The 17,674-nt window shown below is 45.1% G+C and overlaps 1 protein-coding gene across 2 annotated transcripts in view; it reads right to left on the bottom strand.

Annotated features, from left to right (window-relative positions):
• PLXNA1 (plexin A1) overlaps positions 1-17,674 on the bottom strand; it is a 395,495-nt gene that overhangs the window by 111,078 nt on the left and 266,743 nt on the right. For both annotated transcript variants that reach the window (XM_084840187.1, XM_084840188.1), the window contains exons 9-10: positions 17,463-17,577; positions 3,856-4,056 (exon numbers count right to left, since the gene is read on the bottom strand). In XM_084840187.1, the coding sequence (XP_084696313.1) occupies positions 3,856-4,056; positions 17,463-17,577 (316 nt within the window). The remainder of the gene's footprint in view (positions 1-3,855; positions 4,057-17,462; positions 17,578-17,674) is intronic.

The raw sequence follows: 17,674 nt of genomic DNA, 5'->3' as shown, positions 1-17,674 counted from the left end.
CCCAATCGCAATATATATAATATGGCCACACCTGCAAGTCAAATCAAATAACTACATACTGCAGTACATTATACTTGGGGCTGCCTTTGGAGCTTTCTTGAAAACTTCATTTACTTTATAAAGCAGCTGCTACGCTGCTAACAATGTCCAGCCCTAGGACGCACATCCTGGCAGTTTTGAAATAGCTTCACTGCCACCATCTTATGTCCTTCTAGCACCAGGCAACCTCCTTTTTTTTCTAGGCCTTTAAAAACATTTGCTGCATTTTATTTGATTCTGCTCCAATGATGTTTGCATGTTTTTACTACCTCCGCTGTTTTAATCATATTGTTACGATATGCTGTTTTGTTTTTAATGATTGTTAATTGCACACTGAGAGTACATTTCTGAAGGGCAGGATCTATTTTTTTTAAATAAACAAACATATTTGTGAACTATATCATAGGCTCGTACCCGAGTCTCCTGTAAGAAAAGTGAAAGTAATGCAAGATAAGTGATTTTAGCAGCTGCTTCAGTCTCTTGAAATAGGCCAGAATTCCCCTTCTTTCCCATTTGCTTTCTCCGCAAGCAGATAAAAATGGGTCTCCTAAAGCACTGACACTGCCTAGTAGCAGCTTCCTGCTCCCCACCCCATTCCAGCTTTCTAATCAACCCCATTTCAAGTGCTGGAAGCAGGATGTCATTAGGCTGCGTATATGTTTCAGTAACAACACTGACTGACGCTTGAGCAGGTAGTTTGTGTAACTGGCCTCCTGCTGTGGAAATGGCTGCTCAGTTGACCTCTGAAGAATCGTCTGCAAGCTGGTAAGTAGAAGAGTGGCAAAGAAGCTGCGTTGTTGCAAACAACCAGCCTCTAAAGACTCCTTGTCATTGGGCAAGGGACAATCGGTCCCTACAAGCAGGGGTGGGGAGAGAAGTGTTTCTCTCTCTCACGCATCCTCCATTTCATACATCATGGATAGTTCCTTCATTTCAGTTCCAGTCATTTAAGACAGACCTATCAATGTAACCCACATTGGTCCTGTGTCTTTGCTTTCTTACGCCATAGCTTAAGCTTTCCTAAGACATCCTGCGTAGTTTCCTCAGACATAGTTCATATATTGTCTCTATAAGCGGAGAAAGAGGAACCGCGAGTGAAGCATCGAAGGGGAATTGTGGTGATCTAAGGTTCCAGTTTCATGCAATATAACGTCAGGAAATAATTGTCTAACTTCTTCTCTGCTTCTAATGACATATGAATGGTCTCACAATTACAACTGGTAAGGGGTTCCACCTCCAATCCAAAACTATTATTTTCAAATCGATTATTTGATAAAAGCAACATTATTTGTTCTCTTTTCTCTTGAATTTCACCACTGAATTTCACCTTCACCATTTCTTCGTTCTCCCCCTCCCCCCCCTTTTTTTTTTTTGCCATCCTGAGGGTTGTTTACTCAGTTTCTGCTGCTTCCAGTTTAGCATCTATTGCATTCTTTTAGGGTGCAATCCTATTCATGATTAGACAGAAAAAAGTCTTACAGCTCCCAGCATGGCCTAGCCAGTCCTAGCCATGCATAGGATTGTGCCCTTTATAATTTACTATTCTTGCCTTTCTGCCTTGTCCAAGCTTCCTGGGTATGTATTTACATCAAAAACAAGACAAAACAAAAAGCCATACAAAATCTTGGCCTCCTGAACTTTGGAATCTCTGCTGTTCAGATCTGTCCATCATATATATATATATATATATATATATACACACACACATACACATACACGTATATATATGTTCAAATATTGTGGAACTAAATACAGACTCTGGCTGAACATCAGGAAAAACGTCCTGATTGTTAGAGCAATACAACAATGGAACCAATTACCTAGGGAGGTAGTGGGCTCTCCCACACTGGTGGTGTTCAAGACGAGGCTGGACAGCCATCTGTCAGGGATGCTCTGACTTGGATTCCTGCATTGAGCAGGGGGTTGGACTCGATGGCCTTGTAGGCCCCTTCCAACCCTACTATTCTATGATTCTATGATTCTATGACTAATATAGATTTCCTCTACTGAACTGCCACCTTGCCACCCCCAATATAAATTTCAGAATAAGTCAGCAAAAATAACTTTTATTCAATGTCTTAAAGTAAGAAGGTCAACAGAAAGGACACACTTACTAAGCTACCATCCACTTTGCTCCATTTATGTAAGCGAGGCACTACGGACTGAACAGCTATATTCATGCTTTTTAAGATATCCATTTAGTCTTAGCATCTGCCTCCAAAATACTAGTTATATATTTGAAATATTTATCTCAACACTATGCACAACTCTCAGATAAAGAACCCTGCTGCCTGAGTACTTTCCCCTGTATGTGAAAAACATTGTTGCCAGGGCAAAAGGGGGAAATGGTGCTCTCCAAGATCTCTCAGCCTCAGTTTTTGGCAAGGGGATTCAGGCAGCAACGGAAGACCATTTCATTTCAAGCAAACATTAGTTCTTCCATAACTTTGCAATGTCACTCATATGCTTAAGGGCAGAAGAGTAGGAGACAGTGCTCACACCAGGATGTAAATAAATTTTCACAGAGCAAGCAAAAAAAGAGAAATATTTAAAATGATTAAATCAGAGTCAGGAAGAGGAGGGGCTGCTCTCATGAAAATGAGTGGCGGTTGGAAGACAGCCCAGCAGGTCAGCCAAGGAGTGGCATGCCTCTTTAGATGAAAGGACTATTAAGACTTTAGACTTGCCAGTCTTTAAGGTTAGACTCCCTGCAGATAATTCATCCAGTATTGTGTGGCATATGGAACTTCCAGAATGTATCATGTGAGATCACTGATGTGGCCTGACTGTAATGTAATGAAAAACCCTCTCCTTCTCAATACAGTGGCTATGATAAAGTGCAAGTGGTACTAACTGGGAAAGTGGTATTGGAGAGGCCATGGTGGCAGAGGCAGAGCTACACAGAGGCAGAGCTGTGTACACAGAAGACAACAACAAGGACAATCCCACCCCCCTACAGCTAGCCAATCTACTGCAGATTTACTAGCTGACGCAACACGTCCAGTGTTAAAGGAATGTTGAGGAGGAGCCCAGGCTTGGATAAAAGAGATCAGGAATGAAGGTCACTACTAACCACATTTTGCAAACAAGAGAAGGGATCACACCAAGTCATGAGTGGCATAAGTTTGGCAGAATTGGCAAAGGAGCAGAAATTGTTGGAATACTACCTGGAAAAGTGCAACTATCCATGCATGAGCACATGGGAACTGTACAATGCTGGATATAAGAACCAACTAAATTCTATTTGTACAGTTGGATCAGTCCAAGTGCGGGCAGGGTAGACAGTAGGATAAGAGAGCTCCTTTGGGACACGAGCAAAGCTGGCTCAAGCCTAGGCAGGTTTCTCTGGCTTTCATAAGCAAATTTCTTTGGAAATGCTGATAAAACACATCAGAGTCCCCTTGGGTAGCTTTGGCAGAGCAGTGGAGGACGGAGGGAATGTTGATCCTGCACAGAACAATTTCACACCATTGAAGGGAAAGAGAAACAGAAAAATAGGGAAGTGGATAAACACAACGGCAGAGAAAGGATCAGGGCTCCTTCCAAGGCCCCATGAGCCCCATGAACACACACTTTTTAATAAAGCACAGAAGTAGCAAGAAACCAGAATGACTGGGATGTCCTCTCACCACAGGAGCTGCAGGATGGGAGGAAAGATCCAGAATGAAAGTCTTATGTGCTGAGAAAATAGCATGTGATTTCCTTTCAGAGGCTTGCACATTTCTGGCCACACATGTATCAGATGCAAACAGAGGGTTCCTCTTATGTTACCCAGTATCAACCTTTTCAGAGGAGAGCTATACGCAGTGGACTTACTGAAGTGTTCTGGCACTGGATGCTGGTGCTGTTAAAGCGCAGGGCAGTGACACGGGTGGGGTTGCCAGGGATATGGAAGATGCACTCATAATTGCGCTGTCCAGACTGTGGCTGTGGCAGGTTTTTGGCTGTTAAGGTGATGGGCTTCACCACACCCACAGGGATATATATCTGGGTGGATGGAAGGATCTGCGGGCAGTCCTGTGAGAGAGTGGGAAAAACAACAGGTTTTGAAGCAGCAGAGACACTACATGGAATACATTTGCACCTGCACCAAATGGCAAAGATACCCAGCATTAGGATCTTCAAATGTAGCTTGTCATGGTTAGCCCCGTAATACGATCATAGCGGAACACAGTGTACAGCACACAAACTTTATCCAATATACAAGAGCTCTACAAGAGTAAACTGAGCACTTAAAGTATGCTCAACACCCAGATGGTACACCTTGCTAGCAGCTGACCTCCAACTGGACACTCTCTCACTTATAAGCTTCCTGCTCCCATCAACCCACTTTAGCTGATGGAGTCTTCCAGCCTGTTGCTCTCAGATTCCAATGTTCTGGTGTCACTCTTCCACGTCAGTCTCTTCTTGTCTCTACCTTCCTTGCCAAAAGGGCCTCACGTAGTAGAGTACCTGCCCAACCCACCAAGACTCTCCTTCAAGCCCTTCCATGGTTCTAAACTATGATGCCTGCCCTCCAGTGTTACAAGTGATCTGCCACCCACAGACCCCAAACCAATATAAACACTGGATCCAGACCTCAGAACAGACTGATTCTTGACAATCCTCCCTACAAGCAGCAACACCATTTAACAATTAAAAATGCACGCAGTTCATAAAAGAGCATGGCTGCCTTCACCTGATTATAAGCAAACACTCCTAGGTACTTCTACAGAGGTTGTTCACAAAGGCCTGTCTTACTTCTGTACTGTTCACACATGTGTGAGGAACAGAAATAATAACACTATTGTCCCCACTCCCCACACTGGAAGTCATGCTAAGCAGAGTCACAAGAGATATTTTCACATAGTATTTCTTGGCCCAGCATCTTACAGGGTAAACAGCCATACCCTCTGTAGTGGAAAGGGGCACTGTGTGAAATGGGAGAACACACCTTACCCCTATAATGTTCACATGAACAGACAGTGCAGGAGTTAGAGTGTTATTCCTCCTCTTTATTATTCAAAGTACATTTCTTAAACCAAAATAACAGCTGATGGCTCACAGCAGATGTTGCACAGCTGGTAAGATTAACATATGCATGTGCCTGGGTTTGCTTATTAGTCCAGTTGAAGTTCTCAGCTCATTTGACCAGTAGCTTGTGTGCCCATAGCAAGGGGACCACAAAAAGTTTACAAAGGCAATGCAAGCTGAGAATCCTGTTGCAGGGGGAAAGCTTGGGAAAAGAAGAATGTTCTTGCATCAAACGTGGTTCCCTGGGTATTTCGCCATTCAATCTGCAATGGAAGGAGAAGCCAGGCCACTGTAAATAGGAACATCAGAGGAAGTCAGTGTGGTGAAGCAGAAAGAGCATTGGACTTGGACTGGGTTTAAATCTCTGATCAGCCATGAAACCTACAAGGTGACCCTGACCCATGCACTATCAGTAGTCTACTTCACGGGGGTGAATAGACAGGAAAAGCCCATGTATGCCCCCCTGAGTTCCTTGGAGATAGGATGGGATACAAATACATAAGAATCATAATGATGATGAAGAAAATGGGCTGTTACCACTGAACGTGGGGGGGGGGCCCTTCCTATATCTCCTTAAGACTGACAAAAACACTACAATAAATGGCAGCCTGTTAACATGAGCATTGGCACCCTAGGGATGTGATGTCTCTGGTGACACAAAATTAGCACATCTCATCTGCATACAATAATAAAAACTATAAAGAAGCTCAACCTTGTCATTCCAGTTAGAGGGTAAACAGGTTTAGGGCATCCCTGTTTAAAGATTTCTGTGAAGTGTGTGAACTGCAGAGCCCCAAACTGGTATCTGCAAACCAAAGGATATCTCTGGCTCTCTCAGCATGCCTGACCTAGAAATCCAACCCTGTCCTAGTGCAAGGAAATCACTTTCAGGACGGCATGAAGCCTATCATCAATCTTGAGGGATTTCTCAGAGCAGCACCCAGCCCTGCCTAGCAGGGATCACTGGTATCAACCATGGTCCTCAGGGACAAGGCCCACAATAACCACTGGCAACCAGTCACAGAATCCGTCCCATCTCTGGAGGCAAAGGGGCATGCCTAATGGAAAGGCTGCAACTATACCTGACAGAGGCTGGGTTTACTGCTGAGCAGGCCAAGGGCTCAGCGAGCACCTGGGTCATGGCATAACTCCCCAGTCACCTTTGATGAGTGGCTGTTCAGCACCACAGCGAAGCAGACGCATAGCATCTTCGGAGCATCCCTTGCCAACAGCAAGGCTGGTCTCGGGGGACCACCCTGACTTCCCAAAAGCCGGGCTGCAGAACTCAAGAGAGAGCAAGGGGAGAATAAAAATAAACAGGACCAGGCAAGAAAACAGCCCTACATCCCAGAAGGACACCACTTCAGCAACAATAGCCTGATGCAATCCCCAGGTCAGCCAACCTGGGCCTGGGGGCAAAGATATGCCTGCTTTAAATAACAGGGAGCAGGGAGAATAACATGTTTTGAAGCAAACCGTTACAGGATGAGAAACTTTGCTTAGACACATTCACCAGAGGCTCCAACAGGGGCCGGAACAGCTCTTTTCCCTGGTGTATGCTGAAGTTTAGCCTAACTCGCCCAATGCTCATTCCAGTAAACAGAGCTCCTAGTAGAGGCAAGAACAGCAGCAAGGGTGTGTGCGTGTCTTTCTGTTCCAGGAACTGTTTCCAACTACAGAAGGACCAGGCACCTCAAAGAGCTTTATAGGAGCTCATTAGTCCTTCACCAATATTTCCTTCCTTTACCGGGTTAACATGAACAAAGTCACAAAAACAAACAAACCAGCACAGAACAGCTTGGTTTGAAAATGATCATCGTCCGGGCTCTCCCTGCCCCTGGCCCCCACATCCCCAAGTTTTCAGTCTTCTTGGTTTCTGCAGTTCTAAACAGGAGACTTTCCCTCGCATCTTTCAAGATGAATTCAACAGCCTGTTCCATTTCACTGTCGTGCAAGGAACAGTCCACATATAACCAGCTCTTTGTCCTCCTTGAGAATCAAAGCTACCCATTTTGGGATGTCCTGGGCAAACAGACTAGATGTGCCTGCATGAATGCCACAGCTGCATGCAGACCGCCCAAAAGTACTTACACAGCATTCCAGCACAAAACATGTATCTACAGATGCCTAGGCAAATATAGTACATGAGCTAATGTCCTCTTTCCCCAAACATGTACACATTTTGCTGATGGGTTTTTTGAGCCAGAGCCCACTCAATCCTGCTACGTCACAGGTTTGGTGTCTACAGGGAACCGCGTCTCACCCAGCAAAAATTCTGACCTGCTAAAAAACAGGAAGCACCTGGTGCTTAGGAGCCTATTCTAAAGAGTCTCATGGCTCAGCACTCATGAGGCCAGACTAGAAACTATTCAGAAAAAAAATGGCCCTGATGCTGGCCAGGCTTTCCCCACCTGTTCTCTCCTATGGAACAGCCAATTCTAAGATGAATGAGAACACCCCCTTGCCCAAACTCCACACGCATGTCATCTCCTCAGCCAGCCCTGCATATTTTCAATGCGTCTCTTCCTCGACACAACAAGCACTGAATTTTGGAAAGAGATCTTAGCGTAGAGAGTGTCAGCATCCAATTTAAAAAGCAAGTTGCCAGCAATTATGATTGAACAGATAAGGAAGAGAATGTCTAAAGCCCAATCTACGTGGAAACGGAATAAGAAGTGCTTTCTGGCTTTATCCGGATTTTCATGAAATCGGCTTTGGTCCACCAGCAGCACACAAAGCAAAGTATACACCACCTAAAAAACCGCTTTCACAAGTTACACAAGAACACTTTAAACCACCTTACTTTGGGGTTGGGCAGAAGTCCCGCCAGTTGAACTGAATGTCATCAACCACAGAGATGCTGCTCAGCAAATGAGAGGTTTGTTCCCCACCCAGTCCATGCTCACGCTACTGGCCACCCCCCTCCTTCCCCTCTGTGTATTCTTTAGTTTTCAGTGTATCGCAATAATGATACTGCGAAATACTGCTGCTGCTGGCTCCCACTACTGTCTGCCTGCTCTCCTTCCCCTCTGTGAATGAAACTGCGCTATTGTAAATAGGAAAAAGATACTAGCAGCTCCGATTTTCTGAATGGGAAAAAGACGCTACAGATTCTCAATGGGTAAATGCTTGTGAATAGGCAGTAGTGCTAAGTGGGAAGAAGCCTATGTCCAAAAAGAGGGAATGGGGGGGAAGGGGTGCCCCCACCCCCTGACCAGGTTACTGCCAGGTCACAGAAATAGGCACACCCAGGATCTAATGCGGGGGACGGGGCACAATTCAACAGAACTGCTCCAGAGCCGTGTTTAAGAAAAACAATGCACTAAAAGGATTTTCAAAAAATGCACCTTTTCCAGAAGGAAGCTGCGGGGTGGCTGCGGATTGGTGACAGTGTCATCTGTTGCAAACGACCCTGGTGTGTTCTCCCTCCACATTAAATGGGCCGTGTAGATTGGCTCTAACTTCTTCCCCCTCCCCCTCTGTCAGTCAACTTATTGCCCCCCCACACACACACGCACACACCGTGTATCCATCATGTATCCACCACACACACACACACACCTCCCTTCCTACCCCTTTTCTAAGCCATGCCTGCTAGGGTCATATGTGAAGATGTTGAGAGGATGGAGTGCTCCCAAGAGACAGTTTACAAAAGCAATGAGTAAAATTAGAACATTTCTAGAAAGTGAAAGCAAATACAGGATATACTCTGAGTACAGGGGATGATGGAAAGGTACCCTCAGAAATCAGATGTCATCCAGTGCCCCAGATTAGTCCTGGGAAGCAACCTAGCCACTGGGACCACTCCAGGCTCCACCCTTGATCTGTGATAATAATTTCCTCCCTCCCCCCCGCCCACTATTTTAGCCACTTGCCAGTACTTGAGATAGCATATTATTAATCCCAATTTAAATTGGTGGTTGAGAAATAGTAATTTCCAAGGCCACTCATTTGTTCACTTACCAGAGGTAACTAGAGGAAGTGAGCACTGAACTGACTTGTTAGGGGAATTCTCCATAGTAAGCACCTGCCTTCAAAGTATGCACTCACCAGTTCCAAATCAAGCACTCCTCTCTCCTGCCTGCAATCTCAACAAATCATGTTTTTATATTAGGATATAATTTTGTTATAGTATCTGAATCACAAGCCATTCAAAAGTGTTGAATTGTGTGTGTTTTTAATAGTGAACCAGGTTAGGTAAAAGTGGGAAAACTCAGTCCCTCTATCTAACCAAGGGTCTGAATGCAAAGCAATTCTTAAAATAACAAACAAACACAATTCTGTAGAATCATGGGTCATCAAGGAAAGGGGTTTCAAAACCAAGTGAATCGCAACACGCAATTCCCAAAGGCAACAGAGAAGCCTTAGCACATAATCTGTTCTCAGGCAAATGGAACTACACAACAAACAAGTCCTGTGTTGCACATGCAGAGGTTCGGGAGAATCGTTCCTCTATGCTGCTGTCGCAGCTCCTGCTCTTCTACTGAATGCTCGCAATGTGCTGGTCTACAGAACCCAATGGCCAGGGCAAGCCTCTGGATAACATCACATGAGCATCTCTTCTAATCTTCTCTTTCAAACACAACCCCCCAACCCCATCACACACACACACACACACACAGGCCACATCTATATGGCACTGCATTGACCCCCCACCCCGTCACAACTGCGTAGTGATTCAGCTTCGAGTCAGCATGCCCTGCAATACACTCGCGATGTACTGTGCGCTTCCCTAACAGACTTGCTGTGCCCTGCGGGGGGGGGGGGGCATTTTATTGAAATGCGCAGCTGTGCAGTCCCATGAGTGTGGGGGTGTGACACTTCAGTGGCTGTTTTGTATTTGAGGGGCTCTGCTGTGTCTTTCCGTCCCTTTTTAGGTAAAAAGTGAGTGTTTTGTGCTCCTTCATTTCCGCACCATCAGTTTGTCAGTTCCCCAGCCAAACACTCTCATGATGGTTCGCGCTCACAAGTGTGAGCGCTACGTGCCTAGCCATTGCTCCAAAATGGTGGCCGGAGCGATGTTGGTCCTTCCCCAACCGCCCCCCGGCCCCGGCCCTTGGGTACTGAGTCCACAACAGATGTGAAGATATGAAGCTGCAAAACTGTGCGGAAGTGTGATTAAATAGATGAAAACACCCCTCTGTGCCTGCGCAGCAACTGCACAGTAACTGCGCAGCTATGAAGGGATGGGTAGTAAAGGGGCGTCACAGAGTGATGCAGGCACTATGCAAGCCTACAACACACCCACTGTAAAATGCGAAGTCAGTTCAGGGAACGAGCAGATGGCTCTCAACCATGGCAGAACCCGCAGCAAACCCAAAAAATCGCAGTAAAATGACTCCTTGGAATTCCACATTTTCCAGGCAAAAACTATGGATGGCTGCCAAGTGGCGACTGTGTCACCTATCACGAGGGACCTAGGCTCGCACCCACCCTGGAGAAAAAGCCCGGTGTAGATGGAGCCAGAGAGAGACAGGGAGGTAGCAAAGGGAACTGTCCAAGTACTGCTGCTTGATATGCCTTTTTGTTCCCAGTGTGAGTTTAAGAAACAATGAATGAGAAACAAGAAAGAAAGGGTTAAGAGCCTGTGTGGGCACTGCACTTAAGGAGTTTTCCATTATACCTCTCTGGCCAAAACCCCACAAGGCACAGACAACTTGCAATTTAGCCAGACCAAGGCTTGCCTGAAATAGCTCTAAGGATTAATCCTACGTTCATGAAAGGACAGCAATCCGAAGAGTAGGATGCATCTCTGCCCTTAATCCACCCCAAAACATAAGCGTGAAGTACCAAGAAGGGGAGTGTGCATATTCAGAGGTCCCACTTTAACAACTTAATTTTGGAAGCCACATGGGAACAAGCTGTGTGGGGTGAAAACTAAAGCCTTTTGGTTCCATCCATGGCAGCTGGCCACTAAGAACATCAAGCCCAGTAGTATTTTGTCTGTCCTCCTTGCCTAAAGAACTAGGAACCACTGAGGTTCCTCAGTGGTTCAAAGAAGAAACAAGTCCAGACAAGCTTCTCCAAACCTCATACAACTGGCTGAGCTTAGGGTCACCAACTCCTGAACTGCTCCCTGCAGTTGTAAACAAGCAGGTAATCATATTTAGCACCAAGCCATAAAAGGCTCCAGCTGCTGATTTCTCCATATCAAATCTCTGTTAAAGACATAGGAGCAGCTCAGGCTATTGTTTTTTCTTCCAGTTGGCAACTCTAGATGAGCCTGAGTGAACACGGAGGGGTGCAAGGAACAGCTGCACTGTTGTCATGCATTGATCACTGTTTCAGCCACACAGAGCTGAAAGAAACAGTAGTTTCACTTGGTATTGCAGATGCCAAGGTGCTTGCTTGCTCACTGTTTCTGGGGCCAAGTCCTTCACAGAGGCTTGGTCCACGTGTGATTTCTCAGCTTCAGAAGAAAGAGACCTTAATCACTGTATGTGTTCTTCCAACCCAGGTTACACTTGAGAAAAGCAGCCAGTGCTGCTGCTGCAGACATTCTTAGAAAGCACAGAGGCTAGGTGCTGCTTACCAAAATGCAAGTGCAGCAATGCTCCTTAGCAATTGGGGTCTATAAAATGTCCCTTTTATCCTGCTCCTCCATTTCCTTCCATGTGAACAGGATCAGGCTCACCAACATCCGCAGTGGCTGCTGCCTTTAGTAACAGTTGACAGAATGTGACCCATAATAATTAAAATAAATCCCTCCTTTCCTCCAACATAACCAGCCCTTGCAAAAGCAATCATTCTGCTGGTGGCTGGGTGCTGGATGAGTAACTGCCAATCTCCTGTGGTTCCTTCCTGGAGGGCCCATACTCCCGGAGATGAAGGGTGGGGTGGAGGAGAAGGGGGGAATTAATTGTTCATTGCCAGAAGCTCGACCTCTTCAATGTGGAGCCGACACTCATCAGCCTGGAGTGGCTATGAGACAGGAGTCACGGTGGGAAATGACACAGGGAAGTGAAAAATATCGCTGAGGGCACCTCCGCTATGCCAGCACTCACAGCAAAAGATTAGAATGGGATTCATCTAATGCAATGCAGGAGCTGTCAAGCCGACCATAGTACTGTAGATCACAGCACAAAACATTGAGGAGAGCACTGCCCTATGCAGGGTAATCCATGAAAGGAGAGGACCCACAACAAGCAAGTGCTAGGAACAAAACATCGAGTAAGGCTGCGCCCAAAGAACACGCTGCTCCTCACTCAACGCCAGAGGAAACTGAACTGGGCCAAGCAGAAAGGGGATATGTGCCAAAGAATGCAGAATGGCTGATAAGGCTTAAAATGAGATTAAAAGGCATGTAGGAGATTAGACGAGACATCGCCCTTGAAGGAAAAGGACTGAAAAATGCCAGGGCAAGAGGAGAGACGGAGCAAGTTATTTCTGAAAAAACATGTCCATGGACTTGAGCCTAATCCCAGATTCGTAATGGTCATGAAGCAGTGAGGGAATGGAATTCTGCATATGTTCAGAGATGCTCTTTTCTTATGATTCTTGACATGTTTCACAGCCAAGAGCTGGCACTCCAAGAAAATTCTGTGACTGGGCACCAATTAGAACTGTCACCTGACTCAAACTAACTTCTGAGAGGACAGGCAAATGAGAGGAGTACGGATGAAAAGATGGGTAGATAAAACAGGCTACTATGGACCCAAACCTCTTTCTTCCAACTATCTCTTTCAAATACAGCAGGACAACTGGGAAATGCTTACAAATGAGGGAAGGGAGGGGACACTACTCTGAACCACATAAAATTGAATAAACTCAGAGAGAAGAAGACAAAAAGGTAATTTCCGGCAACCACTAAAATGTACCAAGTTGCTAGCGTTCAAGCTTTTCCCATCTGACTCTGGTCTTTTGGCCCTGATATGCTAGATATGATATTACACTTACTGCGGAGAGGTGTTTCCTAGGTTTGCATTGACAGGTGCATCACCCAGTTAAAAAACAAACAAACAGGTAAACCCCAAAGAAGGCCTATTGGGCATCTCTTACATACCATAAACAAGAGTCAGAAAAGAAAAAAGATGGTGTGGGAGAGAGTGCCCAGTGGGATCAGTGAATCTGGTATAAAGATCAATTATTTACAAACTTTCACACCCCATCAGTTTATAAAGTGTGTAGAGGACACACACTGAGGGCCAATTGCTTCCATCTGATATGAATGTATTTTCTGACCCATACATTCCAGAGCAGCCTTGTTAGTTTGTTGCAGCAAAAAGAAAATGGCAGCAAAGTCCTCTGGCACCTTAAAAGAGCAGGAGCTGTATTATGGCATGAGCTTTCGTGAGAATAGAGCTACAGGGACCTTTATGACCCACAGAGTCCTTTAAAAACAGCACAAGTTCATTTGCATCCTGCTGACAAGACTGAATCCCAAAATGCCTCTTAACATATCGGACCACTGTTTATGGTCTGGCCAAGTGCTTGCTGAGGAGGGAGAGAGGGATTTTACAGTCATCTGAGCTCAACAGGGACACACTTGCTTTTACAATACAAGTTAGATCTTCATTTCAGTATTTTTCACATATTGTTTCCAATATAGTTAGTTGTTAATCAACAAACAAGTAGTTATGGGGATGTGTTCTTAATTTACCCCTAGTTCATCAAGACTCTTGGGTGGCTTTCTTCATAAACAAACCAGCAAGCCCCCCACCCCCACCCACTGTTTGACAATACCATATATTGCTTAGTTTATGCTTGCTTCACAAATGTTATCTCACTGCATCTTCAGATGTTGACATCAAGCTTTTATCAGACAGTAATGGCATCCTCTATTCGCACATATTTCCTTCTTTGCACTTTTTAGAGGGAGTCACACCTTAACCACACCCTAACTTCTAGGTGGAACAATTCACAGGTCGCTTTAACTACTGTCTCCAGGCAGACAATGCCACGCATGAATAGATCTCATCTGTCCACTCTTTCAGCTCTAACCCCCATTTTTAAAGAAAAGCACACAATCAAGTGTAACAGTATAACCCCAATGTGGTTACCTCCAGATGTGTCAGACTACAACTCCCATCATCCCCAGCCAACTGGTAGGGCACCACAGTGGAGGAGGCAGGCATAGCTATTCTAAAATAATCTAACTAATCTAAATTAACTGCAAATAACTTACTAACATCAGTGCCCACATACAGTATCTGGAATCAGAGGGAAACAGAGCATACCTTCTAAGCAGACTTTATTCCAGTAGCAATATTATTACAAATTAAACACTGATATCTTGATCACAGCTCTCTAGCAGATCACCTTTCAACTTCCAAAGCTCACTACACACATTCAATGGGATTTAGAGTCCTCCACAGCTTCACCGAACTGATAGATGCCTTACTTTTTTGCCTTACTAAAACATCTCACAAGTAGGGATGTTGCAAATGTCCATCTCGGTCCGGGAGTCTGGTGGACTCCACTGCGCCCGGCCCCCCAGCCTGGTCTGGAAGTGCCCAGCAGCCGGGTCCCTTTACACCTCTAATGTTGTGGAAATTGCCCTGTATGGCCACCATTGTGTGCCACATTAAATATATGGAAATTATGGAGCCCGCATCTTGCATAACAATGGTGGCTCACAATGAGGAGCGGGCAGCTGCGGGGCGCTCCTGGACTGCGCACTAAGCCCTCCAGGGCTCATGTGGCCTGGTGAATGGGGACAGGCAGCAGCAGCAACTCAGCAAATGTTCATACTTGGCGGGAGAGTCCGTCCATCCCTGCTCATAAGCAGTTGCGGGAGAGCATTATCTGTGAACTTGGCCAATGAAATGATTACGAACCAGGGTTCAAGTCTGCCTCAGAAGTTTCACCTTAATCCTAAATGTGGGAGGATGGTTATGAATAATGAATGGTGAGAGAAAGACATTGATTGTGGTTCGCATGTGAGGGCAGCAAATCTTAGGTTAATTAAATCATAGGTTAATTAACCTATGATTTACCAGGTCACGTCCTGAGCATGAGCTGCTGCCACTTTGCATAATCAACTTGCAATTGGCCTGATTGTGGGTTATTGCATGACATCATAGAATCATAGAATAGTAAGGTTGGAAGGGGCCTACAAAGCCATCGAGTCCAACCCCCTGGGAATCCAAGTCAGAGCATCCCTGACAGATGGCTGTCCAGCCTCGTCTTGAATGCCTCCAGTGTGGGAGAGCCCACTACCTCCCTAGGGAATTGGTACCATTGTCGTATTGCTCTAAAAGTCAGGAAGTTTTTCCTGATGTTCAGCTGGAATCTGGCTTCCTGTAACTTGAGCCCATTATTCCGTGTCCTGTACTCTGGGATGGTCGATAAGAGATCCTGGCCTTCCTCTCTGTGACAACCTTTCAAGGACTTGAAGAGCGCTATCATATCTCCTCTCAGTCTTCTCTTCACATGTGGATCTGGACCCAATGGATTATTTGTGGGTTAAACACAAAGTTGAAGTATGAACAGTTATTAGGTTAATTTTGGGTTGTTTAACCCATGAATAACCCATAGGTTCGCACCCCATGCAACAACCTCCAATCAGGCCAAGCAGAGGTTGATTATGCAAAATGGAAGCTGCTCACGCACACCACGTGATCTGGCAAACTGTGGGTTAATTAACCCACTATCTGCCACTGTTATGTGTGAACAAGCCCTTGTATACGTTAGAATCCAGTCTTTTTCTTTTTAATCACAACTTCAATCTTTCTAGGGCTATACACCGGAATTGAACAGAAGTTCCAAAGCTAAGCCTCATTTCAAATTAAGCCTTATTCTTAGAGAGCTATTTTCTTTCAAAGTAACATGAGATATCATAATGCACAGAACTGACAACTCATGTTAGAGGTGGAACTTTTGCTTCTCAGAAAGCTCATAGGAGCAAGACAGGCACCTAGCCATTATGGAATAACTAGAATTGCTACTATACCAGAAATACCCAAATGTTTGAGCCTTCAAGGCAAATGTGAGAGAAGGAAAAATATGGTTCCTTTATCACATTACACTATGGATGAAACCCATTACAATATAGAGCCACACAAGTGATTGTTCTGTTATCCCAAGTTCATTATCCAGTGTACTACATTACTTTAACACTCCTTGTCCCCCTGCAATCTAAAAGCCAAGCTCTGCCTATGTCTTTCAGAGAACTGGCAGTCAAGTGACAAATGATTAAAATGATTGGAGATTATAGTTTGCAAGCAGAAATGGCTTCAAGCTGGCTCATTTCTGCAGAGCAGGTGGTCTGCCATTTAGAATTACTGATCCCCCTCAACAATTCAAACTCCCCATCACTTAGGTTAACCAGAGTTGGATAGAAAAGTATGCATTTAATGAAATGTATCATCCTTTTTAGAAAGGAGTGGTCTCTTCAGCCCATATACCACAGTCATCCTTAGAACATTCGATGTTATACAATGTATGTTGATTAATTTTCCACAGGTCTCACCAGAAAGCCAGGTTAGAAGCCAACTGAACAATTTGTCCACAATTACAACTCAGATTTGTTGGAAGAAGAACACTCTCAGACAATGCAGCAGAAAAAGGGTTAATGATGTGCCTGAGGGCTGAAGTGTCAGGCTGATAAAGATGAGACAGGGAGAGGAAGGAAGGACCCTACTGAGTGCAACAGTGACCTATTTGAAATGAACGTTTTGGCCTGCAGGCTCCTCTCTTAATGGCTTGCACAGTAGCTGTGTACCAAGGAAAGAGGAAGACACAAAAGGAAAAGGAAGCAAAATCCTCTTGGTACTGAAAGGTTTCTCTTCACAGTTAGCCAGAGCATCACACCACAGAAAGGAACAACAAGCTCGACACTAAGCTAGAAAGCGCCATGCCTACCTGAGTCTCTGTGTCAGATTTCGGAAAGCTTTGGGATGCTACCCCAAAAGCACACTTACTTGGTAGTAAATTCCACAGAATGCAATAGGGTTTGCTTCCATAAATGGTCTTAGGATCAGGGTGATGAACAAGGCATTTGTACAGGATTTCAAAGATGAACCAAACCTTTCCTTCCTCTACTTTGAAGCCATTTTTTTTATCCTATCAGTGATCTGGATGAACAATTGTTTGTTTTCTTCCTGAAGTGAGAACAAGCCTGTCAGCATCCTCCCTGCCCCCACCCCTCTTCTGACAGTTGTTCCTCAGCTAACCATAGGCCCTTCAGCTGTTCCTAATATGACCTGCCTTCTAGATTCTCTCTCATCCTTGTGGCTTTCTTTCGAACCCTTTCATGGTTTTGGACAGTGATGCCCAGAACACAACTCTAGATACAGATTACCCAGTGCTGAGCAGGGTGGTACCATTGGTTCCTGACCACTGGATCTAATGCTTCTAAAATGGTACAGGATGTGTTGAGTATAACATCATGCGGATGAGTTATGAAGGGATGGGAGGAGAAAAGAGAGGATCCACAAAACTGGGTGACAAAGGCGGATTTGGTAGCTTACCTCAGACATGTTGACACGTCCTTCCAGGAAGGAACAGTCAGCCGCATTGTGAGTACAAATGTGACGATATTTACACCAGTGGCAAGGGAAAGACCCATTTACACAGGACAGGCAGCTGCAAGAAAAAGAGCACAAAGCAGCATAAATATTTCCAGAATCATATCATGCAGCTATAGAAGACTGTTTTTCTTTCCTTTTCTTTCTTGGAGACA

The sequence above is a fragment of the Heloderma suspectum genome, chromosome 2, assembly GCF_057233095.1.
Source record: "Heloderma suspectum isolate Gila_16-S chromosome 2, 16-S_ref, whole genome shotgun sequence".
Classification (NCBI taxonomy): domain Eukaryota; kingdom Metazoa; phylum Chordata; class Lepidosauria; order Squamata; family Helodermatidae; genus Heloderma; species Heloderma suspectum.
The sequence above is the reverse complement of the archived record's forward strand: the minus strand, read 5'-3'. Positions and strand labels throughout refer to the sequence as shown.